Genomic DNA, 27,540 nt, shown 5'->3' on the forward strand with positions numbered 1-27,540 from the left:
TATCTTTTGTCAGCAAATCTCTACTGTAATACACGGTTTTCAAACACATTTTGGTTTTCGATGCTTTCTGAGCCCCAGCATTTGTCATTTAGACAAGCTTTAGGACAGCTGAGGAGAGCTTGATATTTATTTTAGGCACATCCTGACAGCTTCCAAAAGCAGTGCTGCAGACGTGATTCATTTTTATAGACCACACTCGGAAACGAGTTAGCATTTCCGGTCCTATCATCCCAAAGTCACTGAGGCTTTGGATAAATATCTGAAATAAAGTCTGTGATTAACACAAGATCAAGATATTTTCATATTTTATTCTACAACATAAAATATGCTAGTAACGCCTTGTACTTTGACTTCAAAATTCATTAAAATTTGTTAATTGGCCTGCAACACATTGATGCATCACTCCATTCAGAAGAACAGACCAGAACTTTTTGGATGATGTAATAAACATGTATGTGACATTGATATTAAATAGCTGTACTATAGTGTGTTGACATTGAATAATCTCTGGAAGTTGTTCACTTGGTGGTTCCCACAATAGACACAGGATGTTTGCTTTGTGTCGGATTCATGTTTCTTAGCCCTCAGCTATCCTGTAGATTCTCTGGGGCAACTTACTAGGCAATGTTCTTGCATCATTTGTACATAAATAGCTGAATATGATGAATAACCGAACGCTGCCAATTTCCTAGTTTCTTGTAACGGTCAAGCAAACAAAGAAATGTTCTCACAATGAAAGTTAATTACTTACAGATATTCCGTAATGCTCAAATACCATGCTGAAAAATTACTGACATGATGTCATTTCTCTGAGGACAGACGCAGAGAGATGTGCAAGCAAGACGACGTCATGGCAGGAAGACAGTCCAGATTTGTGAGAAATCAGATGGGTAAATATAAATCTCTCTAAATTCAATAGACTCAGAAAGGCCCAACTCTGCAAACTCTCAATGACATAATGACCTTTTCCGATAAATATTTTACATGCTATTGTTTAAAAGTTTTTGCTCAGTAAGATTTTCGTTTTTTAAATAATACTTTTATTCAGCAAGGACACATTCATTGACCAAAAGTGAATAAAAACATTATCCCCAGTTTCACAGACAAGGTCAAGCCAAGTCCCAGACTAAAATGTACTGTAAGATTGAGCAGTTTCAACTGAAAGAAAAGTGCACTGATTGATCTTAAAATACATCAACAACTTTGTTTTGTCTCCAGATGGACACCAGAACTGTTTTTTTAAAGCACGATTATAAAATTTACTTAAATGTCCTATAATTGAACTATGGCCTAATCCTGGTTTAGTGTAAGCCCTTTCTGTGAAACCAGGCCTATAATGTTAAAAACGATTTATTTATATTTCAAATGACTGTCTCTGTTTCCAACATATGTTTTGTTGAGCACCAAATCAACATTTGACATTGACATCACAGGAATAAACTAGCCTTGGTGAACATAAGGGACTTCTTTAAAAACATTTTATATAAATATATAAATATATATATATATATATATATATATAAATATAAATGTAAATATATATATATATATATATATATAAATATAAATGTAAATATATATATATGTGTGTGTGTGTGTGTGTGTGTGTACCGTATATCTTACAGAACTAAAACATTTTAATGGTAATTTGTACCTAAAATATTCTTATTGAATAATTAAATATGGGCTTTTATAAGCAACATTTTAATTCAAAAGGCAAACAGCTGGTTAACCCCAGGTTAAAAGTTGCCCTAAATACATTAACCTTTGGATAAGTTTAGTAAGTTTAAGTTTAGTGTGGATAAAAATATTGCTAAAGTAATTTATAGCAAACATAGTCAGTGTTTACATTTTGTGTAAACAATCTTTTAAATGAACTAAAACAACAGGCCCAACAGAGCCGCATATCCAGAGGTAAACAGCAAGGAATCCAGATAGCAATCTCCCAGCACTCCCTTTGGCAGAGCACAAACTAGACAGTAGAGACAGGGTGAGGAGGGTCAATGAGGAGTTGTGCTTAATATGACAGCTGTACGAAAGTCTTCCAGTTAACAGGATAATACACATCAGTGAGTCTGTCCTGAGTCCAAGATTTTTCCTAATCTTGGTCTTGTCAGTCTCGGGAGCCTTAACACTCCATCTTGACTCAAACACGACCCTTTTGTTGTCTTAACTCAGACTCAACCTACTTAAGTCTAGGCCTAGATTCAAACTCTCATGAGCTCATCTCAACTACATAACTGACACAATGCATTTGATTTTGTGTGAACCTAACTATCAGCTGTATCACATTTTAATCTACTCTCTGTGAATCCTTTAATATTAACTAAATCATCATGCATACAAGTAAAAAAAACAAGCATAAAGATTATGTATGTAAGAAAGAGGCTGTATTTTATTTATTGGAATGAGGCACTGTTGAACATAGCATTCTTAAGGAACCATAAAAATCAAATTGTGTGATCAAAGCATCCCTGTTTAGGGCAAAGACAGCTGACCCTGGATCAGGACATGATGACAGACATCTTTAACTCAGTCACTTTCTTTAAGGGGTTTTCCTGTTGATTGAACAAACAACAGAGGTTCTGAGGATTTCCTGATGGAAGTTTTGTTCATTTAAAACATGACTTTAAAGATGCACTGTTTAAACCAATCAAAGGGAGGAAGAAAACAGTGCTATGGCTTCTCATTGGCTGCGTAGCTGGGCACTCAGGTCCTGCAGCTCTGTGATGAGCTGCTCGAGCTCTGTGACATCACTTCTGAGCTCATCATGGAGTTCACCTGTGGCCACATCAGTGTACAGTTGCTGTGAAGAGACAACAAAACAAAAAAAGTGAGACCTATAAATGGCATCTGACAGATAATTTACCAAAAATAATAATAACTTAACATTACATATTTACAGATTACATGAAATCAAAATTGACACCATTTACTTAAAACATTAGAATGTTGGTCTTATTGTAAATACTGAAAAATTATTGATTAATTGCAGTTATTCAATATATAAACATTTTTTTTTAGATCTGCATTTACTCGATCGAATAAAAATAGCAAAATTGTGAAACTATTATAAAATAATTGTTTTGTATTTTCAAATATTTAAAATGGTTATATATTTTGGCATTGGCAAAGCTGAATTTCCACCAGCCTTTACTGCTGAAAACTCTTCTGTATCAAATGATCCTTCAGAAATGATTATATAATTATACAATATACTTATTTGTTTCTAATTTCTTATTGTTACTGTATATAGTGCTAAATGTTGAAAAGCATTGTTCTGCTCGATTCTTTTTTTTTTTTTTGTAAAAACCCACTTTTTTTCAGGACTCAAAAGAACAGTTTTTATTTTTCAACAAATCTTTTAAAATTGTAAATGTTTTTACTCTCACTTGATAAATTTAATGTGTCCTCTCTGAATACATATTAACTTCTTTCAAAAAAATGCCCCCAAACTTTTTAACAGTATTGCATTAAAAAAAAAATCCTCTGTTTTGTTGGATTTGTGAGTTTTGAAAACTATTTTATATCGACTTAAATATTTGGTCACACTTTATATTAAGGTTCAATTCTCACAATTAACAAACCACTGACTATGACTTTTTCCTCAATAAACTCCTAATTTGCATCTTATTAATAGTAAGGTAGTTGTTAAGTTTAGGTATTGGGTAAGATTAGGGATGTAGAATATGTGCTTTATAAGTACTAAAAAAAGCCAATCTTTTTTTATGATGCTAAAAAGCAACTAGTTACTAGTGAGAATTGGTCCCTATATTAAAGTGTTACCATGTGTGTAATAGCATTAAATAGGCAGTAATTGCCAAAAAATGCTAACTTTTAGAAAACAAATAAAAAGGCCAGTTTTTATTGGTAGCTTTAAAAGACTTAAGCAAAGCCTTAAATCTAAAGACTTTAAGAGCCAAGTGTGTGTGAAACTCACTTTGGCTTTGGTGACCAGGCTCTTCAAACTGAGTCGAGCTGAAGACAGCAACTGTAGAGCCTCTTGAGGATTGCGCTTAGACCTGCTACAGCTGATAGAGACTGAGAGACAGAGAGACATAGACAGGAATTATTGAGGAGTTTCATCGCCAGTAGAGTCACGGCGGGTTACAGAGGGCAGCGCTGGAACATTAAGCATCTGTATGCTGCACCGCCAGTAAAAGGAGACAGTGAGTGTCAGCCTGTCAAAGGTCACTAGAGGTCAGGTGATGCAATACCAAGGTCTGTGGCCTAATACATAGAGATGGTCATTAATTAATTTGTGTGTGTAGTACTGTTAACATTAAGTGATGGATCACGACCTCTGAGCGACTCATGTTTAATCAGTACGGCTATTAGTGCAACATCAAACACCATTAAAACTGTCATTCAACACACACACACCTAATCCCAATGAAAATTTCTCCTATTCTTAGTTTTCCCTCGCTTTCACATCTCTGCGCAACTGTTTTTTTCTGCCTTTCATTCCATCACTTTCACTTCTTCCTATTTATTTCATCCCTTCCTGGATTCTCTCCTTCTCCTCTACTTTTCTTTTATTCTTCCTAAAATCCCTTATTTCATAAATTCCAAAATTCATTCTAAATACTAACAGGATGCTATTTTCAGGAATGGCCATTCTGTCAGACTGTCAGTCACGGAAGCCTTGCGGAATGCAAAAACTGATTCCAAATCATCAGTTCTTATTCTGCTGGATCTATCTGCCGCTTTTGACACGGTCAATGATCGGATCCACCTGTCCTCCTGTCTGCCATCACTGGGCATCACAGGGATTCCACTTCACTGGTCTGAATTTCATCTCACTCATAGGTCTTTCAGGATGGCCTGGGATGGGGAGGTATCCAAAGCACATCAACTGGTCACTGGGGTTCCTCAGGGATCAGTTCTTGGACTCCTCCTCTTCTCCAAATACACCACATCACTGGGTCCCATCATACAGGCACATGGCTTCTCCTACCATTGCTCTACTGATGACACACAGCTCTAATCTCATATGTCATTTCAACCAGATGATCCAATGGTAACTGCACGAATCTCAGGATCTACAAATGTAAATGTAAAGCTTCTTAAATAAATTTTAAATCAATTCTTAGATTTTTTTTATTTACTTTATCCTGAATTATTTTTCTTTGTAAATTCTTGCTGCAATTCTTTTAAAATTGTTATTAAAATTCTCAATTCTTGCTTTCTTCTGCCTTTTTCCTTTATAAATACTCATTCTTTTTTAAATCTTTTTCAAAATATCTGCTTTCCTTTTTAAATGCTTTTTAAATTATCTTTTTATTTTTTTCTCTAAATTCTTGCTCTCTTTGTAAATTCTCTCTCAATTTGTTTTTTGCTTTCCCTCAATATATTTCCTACTAAATTCTTGCATTTCCTTTCTAAATTATTTCTTGCTAAATTCCAGTCAGTCCATCTATCCATCAGATTTTCATTCTTGCCATCTCCATCTCTCTCTTTACACATCTCATCCTCATGTTTCTGCCTGAAGAGCCAGAAAAGTGGTGTGATTAATAAGTGCTGAGCTCATTCACAACACACAGACACACACACACACACCCAGTATTAATGCATAGCAACACATACATGAATACAAGATCTCCACAAATGCACAATGTACCATACAACCCAGTGAAGAATGATCTTACGTATGCTAACACACTTACCTCGCCCTTATATCGATCGATCAATCCTCCCCAAACACACACACACACAAACCCACACACATACAGAAAGCAGGCCAGAGAAAGTGGGAAGGGATGGAGGCGTGTGAAGGGTTCTGCTACATTTGCCGAGCCGCCCCCTTTATAAATCATTAGGATCAACAACAAACAGCCTGCATACTCAAGGACAAGCCGATGGAGAGAGAGAGAGAGAGAGAGAGAGGGAGAGAGAGAGAGAGAGAGAGAGAGAGAGAGAGAGAGAGAGAGAGAGAGAGAGAGAGAGAGAGAAATGAAATAAGAGAGATGCTAAAAAGATGGAAAACGAACATTCGAGCCGGATCATGATTCGGTTAGACAAGTTTTTCCATGTTCAATGCCAGCCGAGAATAAAATGATGTGACAGTTTGATTTTTAAGACAGAAATTCAGATTGCTAGAAACGGAGAAAGAATTGCTATTCATCCCAAAACCTGTGTTCTGTCCCAACTGATGTTTAATTCAACACACACTTACTGACCAAACCCTCAACATCTTTCTTAATGAGACACAGACACACACACACACAAAAGCAAACCCATCTGGTAAACACACACAGGTGCACGTGCCCACACACACAAACAGAAGTCTGTCTCTGGTGGAGGTCAGAGGGGTAAAAGGCTTGTTTGTCGTTCTTGCTCCTGCTCCTTGTTCTCAATCCATCAGCCCTTTCAGACTCTCTCTACGTTTACGGGCTGCCACATTAGCCATGATAGAGTGACTCTCTGAATGAGTGCAGGACCACGATTCTGTATGTTCCTCGCAAATGGCCTTGTGAAAGAGAAAAGGGAAGCATGGCTGTGTGTGTGTTTGTGAAGTCTCACCATTGGCCATATCTCTGGCACCTTTCACCACAGATCTGAAGCTGCCAATGTCTTTCTCCCAGCCAGCTGCCTGTGTCTCACACCGATGCGCTTTACTCAGAAACTGCAATGCCTACAAACACACACATCAAAATGCAGAGACTACAAGACCAAACCAGATGTAAGGTAATAAAATGACAACCAATAAAAGCGATTGTATGTCTTCAATGTAAAATTGAGTCAAGATTATTTTGAGTATGTAAATCAATATATTTTCTATAAGTGCAGCACAATGCTAGGAAGCCCACTGCTTTTATTTCTACACTATCTTATACTAATAAAGTAAAAATAAATAAATCTTAATATTTTTATTTTTATTTTTATAAAATTCACCTTTTCGTTGTCTTCTACATTGCTGCTATTGCCATCGCCATAGAGATGAGCGTACTGCTTCCATATTTGGGCGTCTGTGCTGCAGCGGGCAGAGACTCGCCCAAAGAGTTCCTGCAGTTTGGCTTTAAGATTGGAGGCCTGTTCGCCACGGTGATCCGTCAGATTATCCACTACAGAACGCACCAGGATTTCCAGTACCTTAAGGGAAGAAAAAAAAAGAGAAGGTAACATTTCATTTTAAGGTGTCCTTGTTACACGTTACATGTACTTACTTTTAGAATAACAATAAATTATGCATAATTACATGCAACTAACCCTAAACCAATCCCTAATCCTATCCTGAACCATAAAGTAAGCACATGTAGCTAATTAATATTACTCAGTATGTAAATGTATAATTACTCTGTAACAGGGGCCCCTTAAAATAAAGTGTAACCAAAGAGAAATATACTAAATGCCAAAGAACTTACTTTTTAGTAGTGTAAAACTGACTGCAGTTTAAACTCAACAACCAAACATGAATATCTAATCTGAAAACTAATCTAGGGTTGACCTTTACCCTCTATTTTGAGCTATGAGGTCAAAACCCAAATCCCTAAACTTGACCTCTGCATTCTTTGATGTCCCTGGCTTGTGCATTACTTTATATTTAACGTTCTTACATTAACAGTCTAACAACCGTGTGTTGATGTTGCTTTTCTCTCATTACACATTCTGTTCCCAAACATTTATTCTGTCCTGGCCAACAGCCCAACACTTCTAAGATGTCGGCTCACACAGTTTCTGAAGCACGTCTTTCTGTTTGCCTGCCTCTTCTCTGACTGACACTTTTAATAAAATATAAGGCACACACAATTACCTGTGAGTGTGTTAAGGTTTAGTTTGAACAGGCAAACTGCAATTATATGAATATTAAACAATGGACCCAAGCCAAATAATACCCTTATAGTAATAAAAATAAATACATTATTATAAAGAAAGAAAGAAAGAAAGCAAGCAACAATTTAGTATGTTGTTACAGCCTTTTGAATTATGGGGACACCGAAAGTGCCTTCATACAGTGTTCCACATATGTTTGTGTGTCTGTATGCTCTGGAACTAACAAGCTCCAAACTGCACTGTAATTACTAAAGCAGAACCAGAATTGGTGGTCATTAACTTGTGTGTGTGTGAAAAGGAGAGGGGTGTTTTTGCTTATGCACAAGTTTGCCTAGTTCTACTTAGAGGTAACATGATCAAAAATAATAATAAAGAGTGTCCAACGATTTATATGTATACTGTTTGAAATTTGGGGTCAATACGATTATTATTTTTTAGTAAAAGTAAAGTATGTTTTACTTTACTTTTAATAAAAAAAATAAAAAATACTCGAAATTATTATTACAATTTAAAAACAATTTCCTATTTGAAAACATTTTAATATGCAATTTATTCTTTTTAATGGCAACATTATTGTATGTATTTTATCAGTAGGTTCAGAACGAGTAATTCTGGGTAATTACAGCAGCATTCAGCAGCTGCTTTGCTGCTCAAGAAAATAAAAACAGCGTTATCAGTGTTGAAAACAGATGTGATGTTGTGCTTAATATTTTTGTGATGACTATGATACGTTTTTAGGATTCTTTCAACAGAGTTCAAAAGACAACATTTTATTTGAAATACAAATATTTTGTAACAAATGTTTACTGTCACTTTTGATCAATTTAATACATACTTGCTAAACAAAAGTATGATTTTTTTTGTTGTATGATAAATCTCATTATCAGGAAAAATGAGGTGGGAAAGTTATTGATGTCATTATTTACAAAACTGGTTACTTCTGTTAATATGATTTACTAAGACCATAAAAGTAATACAAATATTATTGTGTTATGACTGACAGCTTCACCCAAGATGACGAATGATGTCACATTCTAAGCATTCTAGAACACTTCAGGTTTTCACGAGATGAAAGACGGAAAACTGACCCCAATTTACTTTACATGCTCCATATTTCCTCACATGTGTGTGTGCTTGCGTGAAGCAGTGACAATGATAGGACTTGAACAGACCGAGAGAGAAAACGAGAGACATGCAGCAATGTGTGTGTGTGTGTAAGACACTCAGCCAAGACTAATGTTCCCACTTTAACTGCAAAGACTGATAGAAAGCAACTTCATCCGAGCAAACAGCCTCCACACAGACCAGTGTGTTTTATGTGAACCACATGTTCTCATGACAGTGTGTCTGTGTGGTCAAATCATTCTTGAAAGCCTGAAAATATACAGCACAAAATCCTGAAGTAAAAGTTCATCCGTCATCGCCTTTCTCTTTCCTTATAGCTATCACTTTTTCATCTTCACAACACTATCTCTCCTAATTCTTTCATTCACCTCTGGACCGCTTCAGGCTGTTCAGCAGATGTGCTGAGATCTTTGTCACCCAAGTCAGTGGTGTAATATCTGTAAACTCTCCTCAGACTTCTCCTCCAGAGGCTTAGCCTCTGAAAACTCATTTTTCACCCTAGAGATCCTGATAACCACATTTCTCATCTCATGCAATCATCTCAACACCACATGATAAGAGCTCTTTTATACTGATCAATTCACTTCTGTTTACAATTTAAAAAAAATCATTTGGATGAAAAATTTAAGTAAAATATACTATATACTGTATAAATACACAATTTTTTTTAAATTAATATATTACATGAATACATATAAAATATATAAAAACAGAAAACTGTTCTTTTTTTAACTGTAATAATATTTCACAATATTTACGTTTCAACTATTTTTGATCAAATAAATTTAGCCTTACAGTAGTAAGCATGAGAAGCCTAGGTAGCATTTTATTTATAAATTTTTGCATTTCAGGACAGGCAAAGTTTTAGACAAGCTTGTTTTTATTGCTTATATTTAGATAACATCAACATCGAAATAAATTAAATAAATTAAACCAACCCCCATTTTACCATTTTAGAACCCATTAATCTATCCATTTCAAAATTCATCTATTCACAAACACACACCAAAAAAAGTCAGTCTGGTATCTGTGACTGTCTGCTGCTGATGTGGAACGTGTGAAATGACTAAATAGGATAACTGGATAAGACTGCCCCCTCATGATGGGGGAAGTGATACGTTACTGGGGAAATTGAATGGGTGTCTGGGTGTAAGTCCTGCACAATCCCCTTACAGCGTGAAATTAAGGAGAGAGGTACAACTCTCCTGGGAGAAATGAGGGAATGAAGAATGGTACTAAGAGAGAGAGAGAGAGAGAGAGAGAGAGATAGGAGGATACTTGATCCATCTTTTTTTAGCTTGGGAAGAGGGAGGATGCTCTTTCTTTTCTCTGTGGAATGTGAATTAATGGGTGGGATCAATGACAGAGACTGGTCTTATGACTGTATACCAAGATGTTCGCACACATGCACAGCATTTTCTCTTATTAACCACTGCTCTCATCTAATTTCCCACTCTGAAGGGTTTCTGTGTGAAGAGAGAGATGATGAAGGGAGCAAAATTAACTGTAGAGAGTGAGTGATGATTTTGAGTCCAGCCAAGCGCCCAGATCCCAATTACCGTCTGAAACTCTCGCAGGGGCTGGAGGCGAACGCTAGCGATGACCTTATCAACTTTTGTGCTTTCACATCACAACTTTTAATTGATGAGCTACTAGCTGCTCACTAGACGTAAACGAATAAAAAAAATAAATTAAACTGAGGGGGAAAATGGGAAATGAAGTTGGAAGTGAATGTAAGTAGGAATAATGTTTACGTGTACAGCCTTCTAATTTAAAACATAATAACAAATAATCATAATTTATGTTCTTTTGAAATCTCTATTTATTAAAGATGAAAAAAATGATCACTATTTCCATAAAAACAAATGCTTTTAACACTGATGAGAAATTTTTCTTGAGCACCAAATCAGCATATTAGGATGATTTCTAAAAGATCTGAAAGTAATTCTTGCAAAAATGCATAATGCATAAAATAGATTGTTTGTAATTTTGCAAGAAATAATCTGAGAAATTGTTTACACGACACTAAAAACCTGCTTCCACAGGATGTCTCCTTTCAACAGAATTAGAGACTTCCTTGAAAAAGATTAATATGCAGTTTCCTTGCGCATGCTTACACTAATTTTTCATTTTTTGCTAAGAAAAATAAATAATTACAGCTCAAAACTAATTTGCCACTGGCTCATACACAGCTAGAGCTTTCAGAGATTTTGCACTGTTCCCAAAGTAGGAGGTGGGTGTTTAAAAATTAGAGATGCACTAAACAGCTTCTTTTTTTTGAGGTGTAGCCATAATTTCTGTGAAAATAAAATTAAAAAATATAATTTACTGCCAGTATGATGACCCCGGAGCCGCTGTGAAGTGAAGGAGGTAAACAACTACCAGGCGATTTGACTACCAAATGATAAAACAAATGACGCATTTAATAGGATGTAGCAGCTGGTGCATCAACCAGCCACAGCACAAACTTGTCTAATGGCGTATAGCTTTAAGACGCGTGTTATGACAGCATCGCTATTAGATTCACAGCTGATGGAGGAGAGGTGTGATGGGGCCATGGATGCAGAGAGACAAATACAGAGCTGTTTGGATGAAAGTGAGCAGACAGAAGCCCATCTAGGGTAAGAATACCTTTGTGCATATGTATATATATTCATGCATATTTGGGCAGATCAGGGTGAAATCATCGCTTCTCTCACACAAACATTCAGTCATCAGATTTCACTCAGACACAGCCTCTCACTTGACGGTTTCATCTGTACATGCAGTCGGGCAGCTGTTAGTGTGGTCAGAGCAGTGATGACAGCAGCACATGAGACACAAGAGACTCCAGCTGCTTTACACTGCTTACACAAGCCAGAAAAAACTTCCAGCTTATGTTGTTAGATACTTTATCTGATGAAAACTTTTTGGAAACGTACAGTATGCAAAAAGAAAGATTTTGGCGTTAACCTGAGAAAAACTGTGAAGCTGACTCACCTCCACGTCCTTGAATTTGTCCTTGAGGTCCATGAGGCGATGGTAGGCTCTGATAGCCTCACTGAACTCGCCCAGGTCTATACACACAGCGATGAAATTCTCCCAGATCTGCCAGCGCTCATAATTACACTTGAGCGCTTCCTGAAGGGTGCGGAATGCCTTCTCCCTACCACACACACACACACACACACACACCAAACAGGAAGATCAGTGTGTTTAGCAGAACTACGGTTCATAGAATTTGCTTGTGGATTTACTGTAGTTTAAAACAGTGTACGGCTAAACAAAAAGTAGTTTTATGTTCTCCCTTCCAAAAACTGGTCAGGCACACTTGCAGTTAGAAATAGCAAAGGAAAGAAAGTGAAAGAATGAGACAGAAGAGGATAGAAAAAAATACAAAAATTAAACGGCTAAAGGGTGAAAGAAAAGGAAAAATGTGTTTAGCAAAATGGCAAAAGAATGTAATCGCAAAAAGCACAAGAAAGAGGGGAAAAGGTGAAAAAGAGCAAAATAGCTGAAGAGTGCAAAAGAAATGAGAAAAACCAATGAGCAAAATGAATCAAAGAACCAAAAAGAATGAGAGAAAGAGTGAAAAAAGGGCCAAAGAGAACAAAAAAAACTTAAAGAGTGAAAGAACAAGAAAAACATCGAAAGAGTGCAGGAAAAAAAATAAAGCAAAAGTGGCAAATAAATAAGTGAAAACAAAACAGGTGAAAGAGCAAAAATAAAGTAAAAGAAATAGTTAAATAATAAAATACAATTTTAGTCCTTCTACTTCAAAAAAATCCATGTTAATTGTACAATTTTCTTGCAACTTCTAAGTTAACATTGTTTTTTTTCAACAAATTGTTTACGGAGTTCTGGACCATTAGCTTAGCAAGATGCTAAAATCCAACTACATGGAATCCACGGTGACTTAAGTCTTGTGAGAAACACTGTGTGTGGCACACAGGCTGCTATCAGAGCGCTCAAATCCTGCACTTACAGTATGAGGTTAGCACGCTGCTGGAAGGACTGCAGACAGCCACACAGATCACTGTGTGGAACAGAGCTGGTATTTTTTCAAGCGCTGGGTTTCATTGTAACATCTAAAGCCTAGTTTCCTTTGAACACTTGCAGGTGTGTCCACAATCTCTCTCCCACACACACACACACTTCCTCTGTTCTGGATGGACCCTGGGAGTGTTAATCAGATTTTAATAGAAGATTCCAAGACTCATCTCAGGGATGAGTGCACCGGACTAATTGGACGAGGGGCAGAAGAGAAATCATTCCCAGAATCCCTCAGGTACATTCCGTTACAGTGGTGTTCCAGGAAACATCTCCGGTACTCGCAAGAAATCATCAAAAACCTCCAATCATGTCAAGCAACAAATGTCCTAACTGGCATTTAGCTTCCAAATCTGGTTAATATTGGCCGGTTGGTAGTGGTGGTGAAGTGCTGGCTCCTGGGGTAGACACAGCAAGAGCCCAGAGGAGATTTATCTTTGCAATTACAGCTGCCAAAGTCATTCCTGCAGTAATTGAAAAGCAAGGAGGCCTCTGAGGGTCCCCAGCGGATGCAGAATGAAGGAAACGCAGAAAAGCAGCATAAATCAGGTCAACTGGAACCTGAATAGGGGCTTATCTACAGTTTGTACATGGTGGCGATTTCAGAGAAAGATAAGTGTGTGTGAGCAATGCTAGCGATTATTCAGAAATTCACACATGCGTCTAGCAGTCCATCACACTTTGTCATGGGATTGGGAAAAAGATCAATAGCTGCAGTACTAATCTATCTATATACATTGCCGTTAAAAAGTTTGGGGATATTTTAAAATGTTTTAAATATTTTCTTAAGCTCACCTAGGCTGCATTTACTGTATATGGTCAACATGATCAATTTATATGATCATGAATAAATGTGAAATATTAGAATTGTAATATTGTAATTTTTTCCTGTAATGTCACAATTTTTTAAAAATCTTTTATAACAAAAGTTCTTTTTTTAAACAGCACTGTATAAAAAAAAAAAAAAAAGCTACAAGGCCAGCAATAGATATTCAAAATTAGCCATGTTTTCTGACAAAATACTGACATGCTATTTGTTTCATCAGTGCCAGGCTTTTTGCAGGTAATCCAAAATATTGAAGGAAATCTTAACTTGCTGCTTACTAGTGTCTTTACTGCAAATACCACTGCTGAACAAAAAAGTAAATGCTCTTATTGGATTAAAAGACCAGCAAAACAAAGCTTCTTTGATGCAGCCTTTATTCTTAGCGCCTACACTCATACTCACTTCATTCTCAGTCTGATGTAGGCTGTGGAGAGGTTGCTCCATGCTTCTGAATTCTGTAAGGTGGAGAGAAGCGATCAGAGTCAGGTCCACGGGTGACAGCCATTTGTCAAAATAAACCATTACAAATAAATAAGAAACCAGACATGTACAGAATATTTCCTAACAGCTTGTTTACTCACTTCCTGGATGGAGTAACTAAGCCTGCCGCTTGACTACATTTGAATTTTAAGTACACCATTAGGAGAATAAGAGGCCCCTGTACTACATCTAAAGAAATACTTGGTCTATGCTGTTTTATAGATGTATAAAAGCAAGCAGAAGTCTAAAAGAACAAAAACAAGGAGGCATTCACAATCACGCTGACACAATCGATTGATTACATTAGACATAAATCAGATACGACCGCACAAGTATGGAATAACTAAGCACAAGCCCTTTCTTTATGGTCATATGACACTGATCTCCTTACAAGGACCGTGTGACTTACATCTGGTTCCAGTCCGACGCATCTCTGAAAAGCTTTGGCGGCCCCTTCGTAGCCTTCCAGGGCAAAATACGCACAGCCCAGGGAGAACCATACACCCAACTGAGGAGATAAAAGATGGAGAAGAGAGCGCGAGAACAATGGAGAATTACTGAAGAGGGCAAAAAGAAAATTGATGAGAGACTTCAAGAGCTTCAGTCTTCTTTTAAACGTGTTATTCTGCCCCTAAAAATTTATGCCGTCTTTTGAACCCATGAACCTCAAAGAGTCGGTCTCTTTTTTTATGTTTTAAATCATCGGTTTCTTCTCCTGAGTGCTCATCTTTGCATCTCTCAGGCCCTCGTTCCGTCCTTACTTTTAGTTCTAGGCCTGAAGGCAGAATTAGCTCCGCCAGGCCCTGCGGCAGCACTGCGAGGCGGTGGTAAAGATCACGCTAGGGTCATCAATGAGTCCCTCAGGAAAATTACTCTGTCTTATTGCTGCCTGTGCTTCTGCATTATGGATGAAGAGCGGAATGAAGAATGAGTAAGGGAAGGAAAAAAAGAGAGCTGTGTGAATTTTTTTTGGTTCTTTGGTGGATGAACCTGATGCCACTCATCCACACACTGCTGTCTTGCGATCTTTTTTTCTTATGTCAGTGTTTCTCATGTTCTCTGTCAGCGTTCGGTACATTCATCTTTTTGATCTTCTAGAGCTTGTGTATTTGTGGTCAACATTCATATAAAATAAAAATGTATTTACAGATATCATGTGAATTTCATGGCTATTTACTGCATTAAATAAGAGTTTACCATTATTGTAGAAGCACCATAAAAAAAACAAAAAACAAAAAACAAAAACGAATTACTATGAATGTTAAAATAGGTTTTCATAATTCGTTGATACTCAAACTACAGCCATTTTATTACCCTTGTCTATCTAAAATAAAAAGCTAGGCTATCATTTACAAATATCATACGTGAAATGATTGAAGAATTTGATCATTTTTGGCATCAAAAGCAGGACTGTAATTAGACAGTCCCAAATCACACTGGATGTAATATGTTTTTAAAACTTGAACCATTCGTAAAAGCTATTTTTTAACAGTTATGCCATCATTTGGCTCTCAAGTCAAAGGAAACACTGGCCGGTACTAACAAAACGTTTGTACCCAGCATACACCCGAGTCATTTCAGTAAAAAAAGGGGTATGGGCGGTCTACCAGCATTTACAGGACACTTGTGTAAGGACTATAAAGCTATGCACAAGTGCACGTCATACCTGCATGGTATTGATTTGCAGTGAGCGTTCGAAACATTCCACGCACTGCTGGAACTCTTTGTGGCGCAGGTGATGCAGAGCTTTGGATCTTTGGGCGCGTGCACTGCGGTGTTTGGAAAGCTCCCATGCTCGGTCATAATACTGTGGATCTTTTAGCACATCGCCTAACAGACAGTAAAGTGATGGTGTCTCCTTTTTCTCCAGCTCACGTCTCAAAATCTCCTCCGCCTGAGAGAGAGAGAAAAAGAAAAGTACCGCCAGATTAAAACAACCTTTGACAGATTTAATCCTCATATTGGAAAAATAAGCACATGGTCTGAAGTATGTGGAGACCTCTTTCTAATTATTGGGTTTGTCTAGGCCCCTTAATTCCAGTTAATATGCCACTTCATATAAAATCATTCTAGGGAATTATGTGCTGAAACTTGGTTTCTTTTTTAATCCAGAATGACATGCAAAGTTGTTTTACTCAATATTTGCTGGAAAGAACTGGACTGTCCTGCACAAAGCTAGACCTGAACACCTCTGAACACCCTTGGGATTAATTGAAACTTTCAGTTCATTCTGTGTTTGAATAGGAGAATGAAAAGAAAGAATGAAAGCTGTTACAGAGGACCAACTCTTGATTAATGCCAACGGTTTTGAAATTGGGTGGGGTGTGGATGTCCACGTAATTTTGGCCATACATTGCATAGCAGGGATTAAACTAATGATATACATGTTGTTGCTTTCTTTTTATATTATTAAAATCCACATTACTAAAACAATTCCTAAAGAAATTGATAAATTATAAAATAATTATGAAAACAAAAATAAAAATAAGATTAGTAGATTTTCTTCTCATATATATGTTTTTTTGTGTGCCAAATCTGCAATATTTACGTTACATCTAAATATAGATTTGATAAGCGAGTAGTGTTTTCTAGCAACATTTAATAGACATAAAATAAAAATAATATAACACAAAAATTAAAATAAAATAAAATTTCGAACAAGAAACATCAGTTTTTGGTAAAGACCAGAGAATACAGAAAACTATTTTGGCAGAGGTGTTGAAAACAGACTTAAACTTGAATCTCCAAAATATGATATCTTATATCTCATATCTTCAGTATGTATGGCCACAAACCATTATAAACATGGTCCTCAGCAGTACTATTGCTACAGACATCAACAGCTTCTCCAAATGTAAAAGCCATGAACTCTTTTTCTAAATCTAGCTGGGGAAAATTCAGCTACCATTAACACATACCCTTACAGTCTCAGTCACTGGACGCTGTGCTATATTACAGTGCATCTCTCATGGCCTCCTGCCCTTCCACCCCTGCTGGTACTCATGGGGATGGATAGATAAAGGGCTTTTTGCAAACGCTCAGAACTGAAGCTGTAGTGGGAGAGAGGGGGTGGGAGGCAATAAAATTCACAGTGCTTGGCCAGCACTTCTATTTGGGTGCTTATTTATTTATTTTTGTGAGTATACATAATTTGAGAAGTGGGAACAATAGCTCTTCATGCCCAACACAATAGTTAGATAAAAAAAGAAAGCTCAAAAGGCCCAGACAGATGATGAATAAGCTATTTACTTGTGTATTATATATTACTGTTCAATAAGAACAACACCGATAAGACGAAGTAACACTGGAGAGAAAGAGAACCCCATGGTCTGACAGCACCTCAATGCTCTTTTGTTCCACGCTGCCATTAAAAACTAAACATTTCATATTGCCCATAAACAACAAGGTGCCACTGAAGCCAGCAAAGGTTTGTGAAGCCCAGTCAGGCACAGTGAGGCAGCGGTTTCCTCTGATGGATCTCATGACTGACAGATGCTAATCAGGGACAAGGTCATCAGTTTCAATGCTAATAACAGGTTGGAAATATCGGAAAGGAAACTGAAAAATCTGGTGCCAGAAAGTGTTAACCATGATAAAGTCTCTGGGTTTCACAGCAAGAAACCTCTAATTCCTTTAGTTTTAGTAGAAAACCATTAGTTCGAATATAAAGTGTTTTGTCACCAACTGTTTTCTTAACTTAGAATGACCAATGTTTTTTTTTGCCACTTTCTATGATTAAAAAACAAACAAAACAAAAAAGAATAGTTGGTGGTTGTGGTAGGGGTTCAAAAAAAGTAATGTAACCAAAATATTAATATTAGACCTCAGGAGATCAAGCTAAATATTACATATGCTGCTTAATCTTTAATTAATTTCATATGAGATTTTTTCATATGAGAGGAATTTTTGCATCCTATTACAAAAATATGGGATGTATCCAAAAACAGTTCTTACTCAGATTTGAGTGACTGTTGTTTCCTCGTATCAAAATTGAACAGAGAACTTAATTTAAAATAAGCTTAAAATAATTCAAATCTACAAACTTGTCAGCACCAATAGCCTAATGGGCAGTGTGACCTATTGCATGTATAACCCTACTGCATTGTGGGCATCCCAAGTTTGAAAACCCCCGACTCCAGGATCTTTCCCTCTTTTCTCTCTCCCACTTTGCTTCCATTTCACTCTACACTTTCCTATCTTAATAAAGCCCCATCCTAAAAAAATATTACAATTTCACATTTGATAAGAGAGTCAACTAACAATGGTCAATGCCAAAGAATTAGATTTATTGTAGCCTCCAAACAGTAAATTCCAACAGCAATCTACAAGTACTCATGCAAGCTCTTGCGGGACAATAAACTGAACTCAAATCAAATAAACATCAGTACACCGTGCTCTGAAGATGTTCCCTCATTAGACGAACACAGAATCTCACGAATTAAACCAGCAGCAAAGCACTTCTCCGCACTCCAGTCTTGCTGATTTGTGTATGCGCCCTCTTCTCACCTCACTTTCTCTCTGCTTCACACATTTCACTGATTTTCTCATTTCGTTCCATTCATATGAAGCATCACTCCCTATCAGCCGTCTCGGTATTCTGTCGTTTACTTTTTCTATACATACCTGCAGTTTATGGCTTTAAACTTTAATATGAGTGCAGGGAAAGGTAGATACTACAGTGGAGTGGATGTCAGTATATTTTTATAATATTACAGCTCAGATTGGGGGTGACTGGATGGTTTTATTGACCTCAGATGTACCCTATAATCTGATTGGTACACAAAGTGCACGGTAACTTAATAAAGCTGTGAAATGGCTCCCAGAAATCTGCACTAACACACACAGTGAGAGAGAGAGAGAGAGAGAGACAGATAAACAGAGAGACGGGTAAATACTGTAAGACTATCAAAACGATATTTGAAGATACTCACCAGCCCGCCACAGCAACACTGGCATTCATTTGTTTGAACTGATACTTTGAAAGTGTTCTTTAACAAAACACATTTGAGTAGCGTACCTTGCCGTGCTGTCCCATCCGCTCCAAGCAAACAACGGCATCCTCCCAGAGTTCCAGTCGTTCGTAGATTAGCAGCGCAGAACTCGTCAGGCCCAAATCAGTCAACAGACTCGCCAATTGCCTCTAAACACACAGAGACACGCAAACAGTGAGCCAAGATATTTAGGACAAAGTGGGTGAAGATTAAATTCAACACATACCAAGATAAAATAATGACAAAGATTTTTAAGGCAAGCACGAACAAACATACACAACAATGGCGGAGTACATGGTACTGTTGTCGCTGCTCAAGAGTTTGCTAACGCTTCTTCAGCAAAATGTGGATTTACTTCAGCAATTTTACAACAAACAACAGAGACGCATCATATACAACATATAATAGTCACTTCCTGACAGGTACTGCTTACTACCAAGGGATAGCGCCAACTACTGGCCTGGCAGACGTGTAAATGCGAATCGTTTTGAAAACGTTGTCGTGAAACGTAAAAAAAAAAATGCAAGGGAAAAACTTTTCAGTTTTTGACTACATCGTTGTCGTGTAAACGTAGCCTGAGGTTTCAGAACAGCAACTGATAGAATGTGTGTTGTAGCATGATACTACGATGTTTCTTCAAAAGCAGATCGAGGAGACATTTTAACAGTCCACGATCAAAAATCGTCATATCGCACACCCCTACTTCACGAGGTCACCTACACTTTTTTACATATTCCCAAGGATACACATAGCCGCTCTCTCTCTCTCTCTCTCTCTCTCTCTCACACACACCCCCCATTTTCACTTTCATTTTCCCTTTTTTCTCTCTTACCCTCTTTTCTGAAAGGATGAATTTCGCGGATGGCCATCGATCACCCTGATGTCATGCTTCACAGGAAGCATATATATATATATATATATATATATATATATATGCTAAATGCATAGATATATCTGTGCTATTAATGACCCTCATCTGTCTCTGATGAATGCTACTGGTTAAACGTGTGTTTACACTCTATCAACTCTTTCTATCATTCACAGATCATTTGAGAATGGATGGATGAAGTGCCAAAAAGGATGAAGAGTCGTAGGCTGTGTCCACTGCAAGTCCATTTATTTCTGATAATAAACATACGGAGATGTGCACCACCCCCACTGGAGATCATCTATTGAAGTTTATGATGGCGATGTATAAAACTGCAGTATTTGTGAAGAGTAAACACACACTGAACCAAAGTCACCCTCGACCTCGGATATCAGCAAGACATCACAGACACGTAGCTGCGAGCGGTTCAGTGCCAGGAAATGCTAAATTTCTCCTTCACCTTTCGGTTCCTATGACAATCCCCCCCACCACCACCTCACATGTTTTCAGTGGCATATCACGTCCCACAGGCATTATGGGTACCTGTAAATCTAGATATACACACCGGTGGGGCTGCCGGTGATCATGTGACCTATCAGCCAGAAGACAAAACGTGATGCTACGAACTAATACAGAGAAAGACGGAAACAGAAACACACCATGCACAGACACACACACACACACACATATATGATAGAGAGAGAGAGAGAGAGAGAGAGAGCTCTGATCAATTCAAATACTTTGTCTCAACTAAATTTTACTACTCTATTTCTTTATATTTACCCACGTTATTTAAATAACTTTACTTAAAACTACTGATTAACTAGGAAACTAATATATATATATATATATATATATATATATATATATATATATATATATATATATATATATATATATATATATATATATATATATATATCAGTGCTGACAAACAATTAATACGAGGGGCCGTACAAGCCATAATTCATTTATGTACTCTCATACACTTACATTCTCCTTACAAATACATACATTTATACTCTCTCACACACACATACATTCTCCTTTCATATACAAATATTGTTGCTTTCACAAAATTACATTCTCCATTCACATTCATACATTTCTACTCTCTCTCTCACACATATATTCTCCTTACACATACATACATACATACATATTTTTGCTTTCACACACATGCATTCTCATTATATACATATATTTCTACCTTCTTTGGTATCCATTACTTCCTGTTTATGCAGGAAGTCACTCTCAAACCAGCAAATACATGTGCAAGACCTGCTCAGCTCTTCCTCACAATGTTACAGTTATGCTATTCAAAGTCTTCCTGTTTTCTTTTCAAGTACATATTTTAAGTTTTTAAATTTAACATACCATTATGTAACCTACGTGTTTTACAGATCTGTGTACAAGTGTTAAGACACTGATTTTGATGGTATTAACAGGGCTTAATGCTAAGGAAATTTTCTACTGGTCCGGTTCGGCCAGTAGTTTAAATTTTTTTACTTGCCCTGGCAACATTTTCACAGGACTTTCCACAATCAATCAATCAATCAATCAATAAGACTTATTGTTTTCACTGTTGACTGTAACATTGTATTGTAATAAATAATAACCATTTTGCACAAATAGGTATAGTTAAAGATAAAACTGAAATGAACCATGCTTTTTCAGGTCTTTCAGGAGGCCTAACTATTCCAGTTAAGGATGTACTGATCAGGATTTTATTTATTTTACACTCAAATGAGCCGATTCCCATTCTCTCCCAATTTATTTAGTTCTTATTTTTTGTTTTTTTGTTTACATTTATATAATGTTTATTTTCAGGAATAACCTGGCCGTGCTGTTTTGAACCTTGTCTTTATTTTTATTTTTTATTACCGACTGTTAACGTTATGCTGAAGTTGCCAGATATTTAAAAATTAAAATAAAAAATAGAATAAATAAAAATCTAAAAAATAAACCGCAAATAAACCGCAATGAGTCTTGAGTTATTGAAATAATATAAAGATATTGCTGTCCCTAACTTGCAACCTCCCACTTAATTAACTTCCTAAATTAAAAAAAAAAAAAAAAACAACAACAACAACCTTGGACACTTATTATACGTGTATCTGGCAACACAACTGAAGCTCTGCCGGCGTTCTCAATAACCACTCGCTCAAAGGACGAGGCCATGTAACCTTTTTACAATGATAATATTCATTTATTTTATTTTTAAACCCAGATAGCTTGCTGAAATACTTCTGCGAATGCCTCATCTACCTCAGCCATGCTGATCAAGACCTGTCCCGTTGAGCCTGATCACGCCTAACCTGTCTTCCGTTTCAACTAAACACCTTCCATTTCCACTATACTCTCTCTCTCTCCCGCACATACATTCGTTCTTCTCTTAAATACATACATTCTATATATGTGTATATGTATGCATGTATGTGTGTGAAAGCAAAAATATATGCTTATGAAAGGAGAATGTGTGTGTAAGAGTAGAAATGTATGCATATGTAAGGAGAATTTAAGTGTGTGAATGCAAGAATATATGTATGTGAAAGGAGAATGTAAGTGTGTGAGAGTAGAAATGTATGTGTGAATGGAGAATGTAAGTTTATGAGAGCCAGAATGAATTATGGCTTGCACGGCTCCTCATAAATTAATAGAGATTGAGAGATTTTGGAATGCCATTTGAATCGAGTGTGTGTTTGTGTGTGAATACATATATACACACAAACACACGCATACATACACACAAACATTTGAGACAGAGAGAGAGAGAGAGAGAGAGAGAAAGAGCACGAGTGAGAGCTCTACGCACAAAATCTATAATTTTTTGTTTTAGATTTTATTTAAATTTTCTTAAATCATTAAAATGACTCAATTAAATTTTAATCTACTGTTATTTTATTCACTTATTTTAATTTACATTGCATAATTTCTCATTTTTATGACAGCAAATATTTTAGCAATAAAAAAAATGGAACAACTGACATACAGAGACAGAATAAAAGTAAAAGTGACAGAGAAAGAAAGGTGTTGGGAGCCCATTTGTGCAACTTTTCTGTCTTTTCATTTCCTCATTTCAACTCCAACAAAACTGCCACAGTGAACGCTTTCCTGATTCATTTACATGCCAAAATGATTCAGTCTGAAAGCAAATCCAACAATTTCTGAAATCTGTTCCCAAAAAAACAAACAAAAAAACCTTTATGCCCTCCAACGCTCTGCCGACTCTTTACCCCGACACACACACACACACACACGCACACTTTTCTCTGGCTGCATGCTGCTCTCGTCTCTCTCTTGCTTGCAGTTTTGCAGCATTCTATTCCCCTGCCAGCAATAGAAGCGACTTCAATTCCAGCTTTATTGCTGTTCACTGTTATTACACAGAGCGCGAGCAATGTCATCCACAGGACTGATCACATCAGCCCTCCCTACTTTTCATCTATCCATCTCTCCATCCACCCACACACTCCTTTTCTGTTCAGTCATTTCATTCCTTTTCTTTCAAAACCCTTCATCCATGCTGGCCTGTTACAATTTGCCGTTCTCCTCCATACACCGTTTTGTTTCTCTTTGGATTTATCCACTTGTTTAACAACCTCTCTCTTCAGAAAACATTTGTTTGTTTTTCATTAGTTGCATTATTGGCCAATCAGGCAGGAACGGAGAGTTACGGGTTGCTCTATTACCTGATAAACACTGTCAAAATGAACTCGTCATCTCATATCCCTGGATGCCCTCGCCGTGTTGGGGAAATTAATTTCATATTCTATCTGCCAAAGCTCTTATTGACGCGACACTGGCTGTATAACCCAGCTGTTGTGTTTACTGAAATGGGTTTCGGAGAACTAGATAGATAAATAACGGCTGCCCACGCTCATTCGAGGTGATTAGCTCAATGCACTTGTGCGCCTGGTAATGAGAAAAAATATGCAAGCAAATCAATTTAGGCACCAACAAATGAGTCAATCATTTCCGTTTCAAATCAACTCAGGTAATCTGGCTTTATAATGTGTGAATTACGGGCAGAGGGGGGTGGGGGGGGTTCTCAATCAAGGGCAAAATGAGTTCTCAGACCAAAACTCTCTAAAGCACTTTTAAGCACACACACAAACTATCAACTACACACAGTTTTGTTTAATCATTCACATCAATTCATTTGTGTTTTCATTTGTACAGGCTTTTTATTGAGCTCTCCAGACCTCAGGAAGCATATCCTCCTATTTTAGCACTGGAAATTTAGTCAATTTATTATTTTGAGAGACCGATTATACATATTTTGTATGCTCAAAGGATGTTGGATCTTGGTTGCCATTTAATACATGACTGTATTACATGTACTTTTGTGTCATCTTCAAAAAAATAGCTAAATATATAATCATATGTTAATAAATAAATAAATAGAACACAATTAGCTTAACATAAATTTGTGCTTTTAAATAAGGAGGTTTATGCAAAACCCCCATTCGATAAACGGTACAGTGTGTAAATGCATGTTATTATATGCTATAAAACGTGCTGTAAAAGGATATGTAAAAAATAATGACCTTTTCTAAAGCATGATCATTTTGAAAAAAGAAAAAAATGTAAATAAACAGAGGTTTTATATAAAGAAAACAGAAATTCAGATCACCTGTAGATCCCAAAGAGGCGGTGCCCGGCAGGTGTAGAACATCTTGAGTCTCTCAGTGACGGGACAGTCCTTCTCACTAAAGAAATCCACCAAGGTCTGAAAGAGAACAGAACGACATTTAGAAAAAAAACTCCAGTCTCATTTTCAACCATTGTTGATTTTCCTTAGGACATTTTTTTCTTCTTTGTAGTAATAACACAGATTTTCCTCAGAGTTTGCAACAAGAAAACAAGTTAGTTTATAGAACTGAGCAGCCATGAGTGAGGATTTCAAATCATGAACGTCAGAGGTTCCAGAGCCCAGCAGCTGCCTTTAAGACAAATTTTAACAGATATCTCTCTCCAGGTATTACAGACATCCAGACATTAATATAAAGAGCATTTTTATTGTGCTTAAGGTTAGTGTGATATCTGAGAATGTTAAAAACAGCCCTAAGCTATTAAGATGCATTGTGGGGAAAACAATTTAAAAACTATTCCAGTGACTCATTATGCCTTGATTTACTGCTCACCACAGACTTAAATATATTTCCATAATCCGTAACAATATAGCAAAAAGTGATCCAGAAGAAAGAAAAAAAGAAAGAGAAATCAAATCACAAATTCCAAGAATGATGGCAATAACTAATAGATCTGCCAGGACATGCCAAAATGACAGCATCTTTATTCAAATTTTTTTTTTTATGCTTGGTTAAAGCATGTGCCGGCCTGCTGTTTGAGACTCTAGTGAGAAGCTCAAAACTCATTCAGTCCACTAACCATATTTGAATATTTCAAAAAAGTAAGATAAAACACAACCACACCTAGCAGTGGAATACAAATGCAAATTAGAAGCATCCTTGTCTGCAGAATAAATGACTGAAAATGATCGTACACAGAATGCTGTCTTTGGTCATTACCCTACACATCTTTGATTGAAACATATGGATTGCAACCAGCACCAATATGAATAGAAGAGAGGAAAACTGTCCAAAACATTTGAGTTCCAGAACATTTCAGAATCAAGCTAAAGTAAAGAAATGTCACATATCCCAGTAAATGCATTTTGTAAACTGACAACAAAATGCAATAAAGATGCAATTTCCCTACTCCAGTTGGGGGTACACTTAATAAAACTTCCGAATGAGTAGATACGATCAGCTTCTATGGAGGATGGCAAAAGCTTGTCTGCGGGTAGCAGATAACTAATTACTTATTTAGCATTTCCAAGGCTGGAAAATGCCTCTGATAAATAAATGCTAATCTACCGATCAAGAAGGGTTGAGGGAGCAGCTGAGAACTGAATTCTGATGTGGAAGGACACCGTGGCTGCGCAGTAAATATGCACATCACTCGGATGTCTATTAGAAAGAATGTGCATCACAATTTACTTTTTAAAATCTTTTAAAAATCTAATATTTTAAATAAATATATCTATCTAATCAAATAAAAATAATAAAATAATATTTTATTCTACTGGTGTAAGCCAATGGGTTTTGATATACAAGATGTAAAAACATTAATAAAAAGATATAAGATGCATATAAATTACCCATTTTATAACATTTCAGTCTAATATCCAAGATTGTGCTTTAAAGCCGTACCCAGTATACACATTCCTTTTCTTAAAAGAAAGAACAAACAACTAAAAACATCTTAGAGGAGTTTTAAGACCTTTAAACAGTTGTCAGTGGGTGCTGGCATGGAAAAGTAAAGGAAAAAACTAAATAAGTAATGCACTGCATGCAAACAGTGCTCAAAAACTGAAACACGCAATAATAACTAATAGAGTTGGAGAGACTGGAACAAGCCACTGAAACTGTGGATGATTAGGTATAGATATCTGTATCTAACAGGTTTATAATTGATTTTAAATGACTGAAAACTCAAAAATGACTAAGCAATGACTATAAAAAAAGGTACACTTCAGCTCATTCTGTTCAAGCCATTGACTAAATGGGGCAAAGCAAACTCCCCCACGGTTGACAATTTGGCCGTTTAGTTTGAATTACACGTAAACCTTTCCATGGAGGAAATCCAAGAGCCAAATACAGTGACGGGAGGAAATGACATCACTAAGCATACTTCATGACTCAGCATACTTGAAGAAAAGAGGAAAAGAAAAACCCCTATGGAAAGTCCAAATCCATTCACAGCAATTCAAATGGAATCTATAGCATTTAAGCAGAACTACAATAACTGCTTTAGAACTTCATTTTAGTAAAACTTGTCTAGTAGTACTTTTAAAAGACCCAATTATGAGGATTTTTGGTCAATGTCTGGGTAGATCTGAGACAATCAATATGCTAGTTTATATAATATGCTGGTACAAACAACATAATGTGATATAGTAATTGTAAAATATAATTTTGGTGTATGGACACAACATATCCCAGTACATTGGACTATTTATGATTCTAACCAAAACTAAATCAAACTAAAAACAGACTTTCAGCTAAAATTTAGCTTTGTGTCTAGTCAGAGCTGCTCGTCATACAATCACACCAGTGTGTATATGTTTGAAATTAAAAATAAATTAATGCATTCTTCCAGTAAATTACTTCAAAACAAAATGGTTTCTGCTCCAAAAATACCTCAAGTCACATGCGCTCATGTCTCTTTTTTCCCCCAAAGCTGCCATGAGAAGTCTTAATCCATACCAAAGACCCAAGCTGCCAACTTCTATTTGCGGGGATATTATTGATTGAGCACTGAAATTAAATTTTACGTTCAGAGAAATCTACATCATCTAGGGCCTGATCGGAGTCCTAAATGAATAAGAAGTTGGCAGTTGATAGCGCGTGGTGTAAGCCCCGCACAGGCCAACTGTGCAG

The 27,540-nt window shown here is 36.7% G+C and overlaps 1 protein-coding gene across 1 annotated transcript in view; it reads right to left on the bottom strand.

Moving 5' to 3' along the window:
• Positions 1-2,368: 2,368 nt before the first annotated feature.
• Positions 2,369-27,540, bottom strand: part of ttc27 (tetratricopeptide repeat domain 27) — a 92,878-nt gene continuing 67,706 nt past the window's right edge. Inside the window, exons 11-20 of the mRNA XM_026285574.1 lie at positions 24,729-24,824; positions 19,251-19,373; positions 15,900-16,127; positions 14,643-14,741; positions 14,156-14,208; positions 11,878-12,043; positions 6,895-7,092; positions 6,523-6,634; positions 3,941-4,041; positions 2,369-2,806 (exon numbers count right to left, since the gene is read on the bottom strand). Of these exons, the coding sequence (XP_026141359.1) occupies positions 2,687-2,806; positions 3,941-4,041; positions 6,523-6,634; positions 6,895-7,092; positions 11,878-12,043; positions 14,156-14,208; positions 14,643-14,741; positions 15,900-16,127; positions 19,251-19,373; positions 24,729-24,824 (1,296 nt within the window). The 3' untranslated portion in view covers positions 2,369-2,686. The remainder of the gene's footprint in view (positions 2,807-3,940; positions 4,042-6,522; positions 6,635-6,894; positions 7,093-11,877; positions 12,044-14,155; positions 14,209-14,642; positions 14,742-15,899; positions 16,128-19,250; positions 19,374-24,728; positions 24,825-27,540) is intronic.

The sequence above is a fragment of the Carassius auratus genome, chromosome 17, assembly GCF_003368295.1.
Source record: "Carassius auratus strain Wakin chromosome 17, ASM336829v1, whole genome shotgun sequence".
NCBI lineage: Eukaryota > Metazoa > Chordata > Actinopteri > Cypriniformes > Cyprinidae > Carassius > Carassius auratus.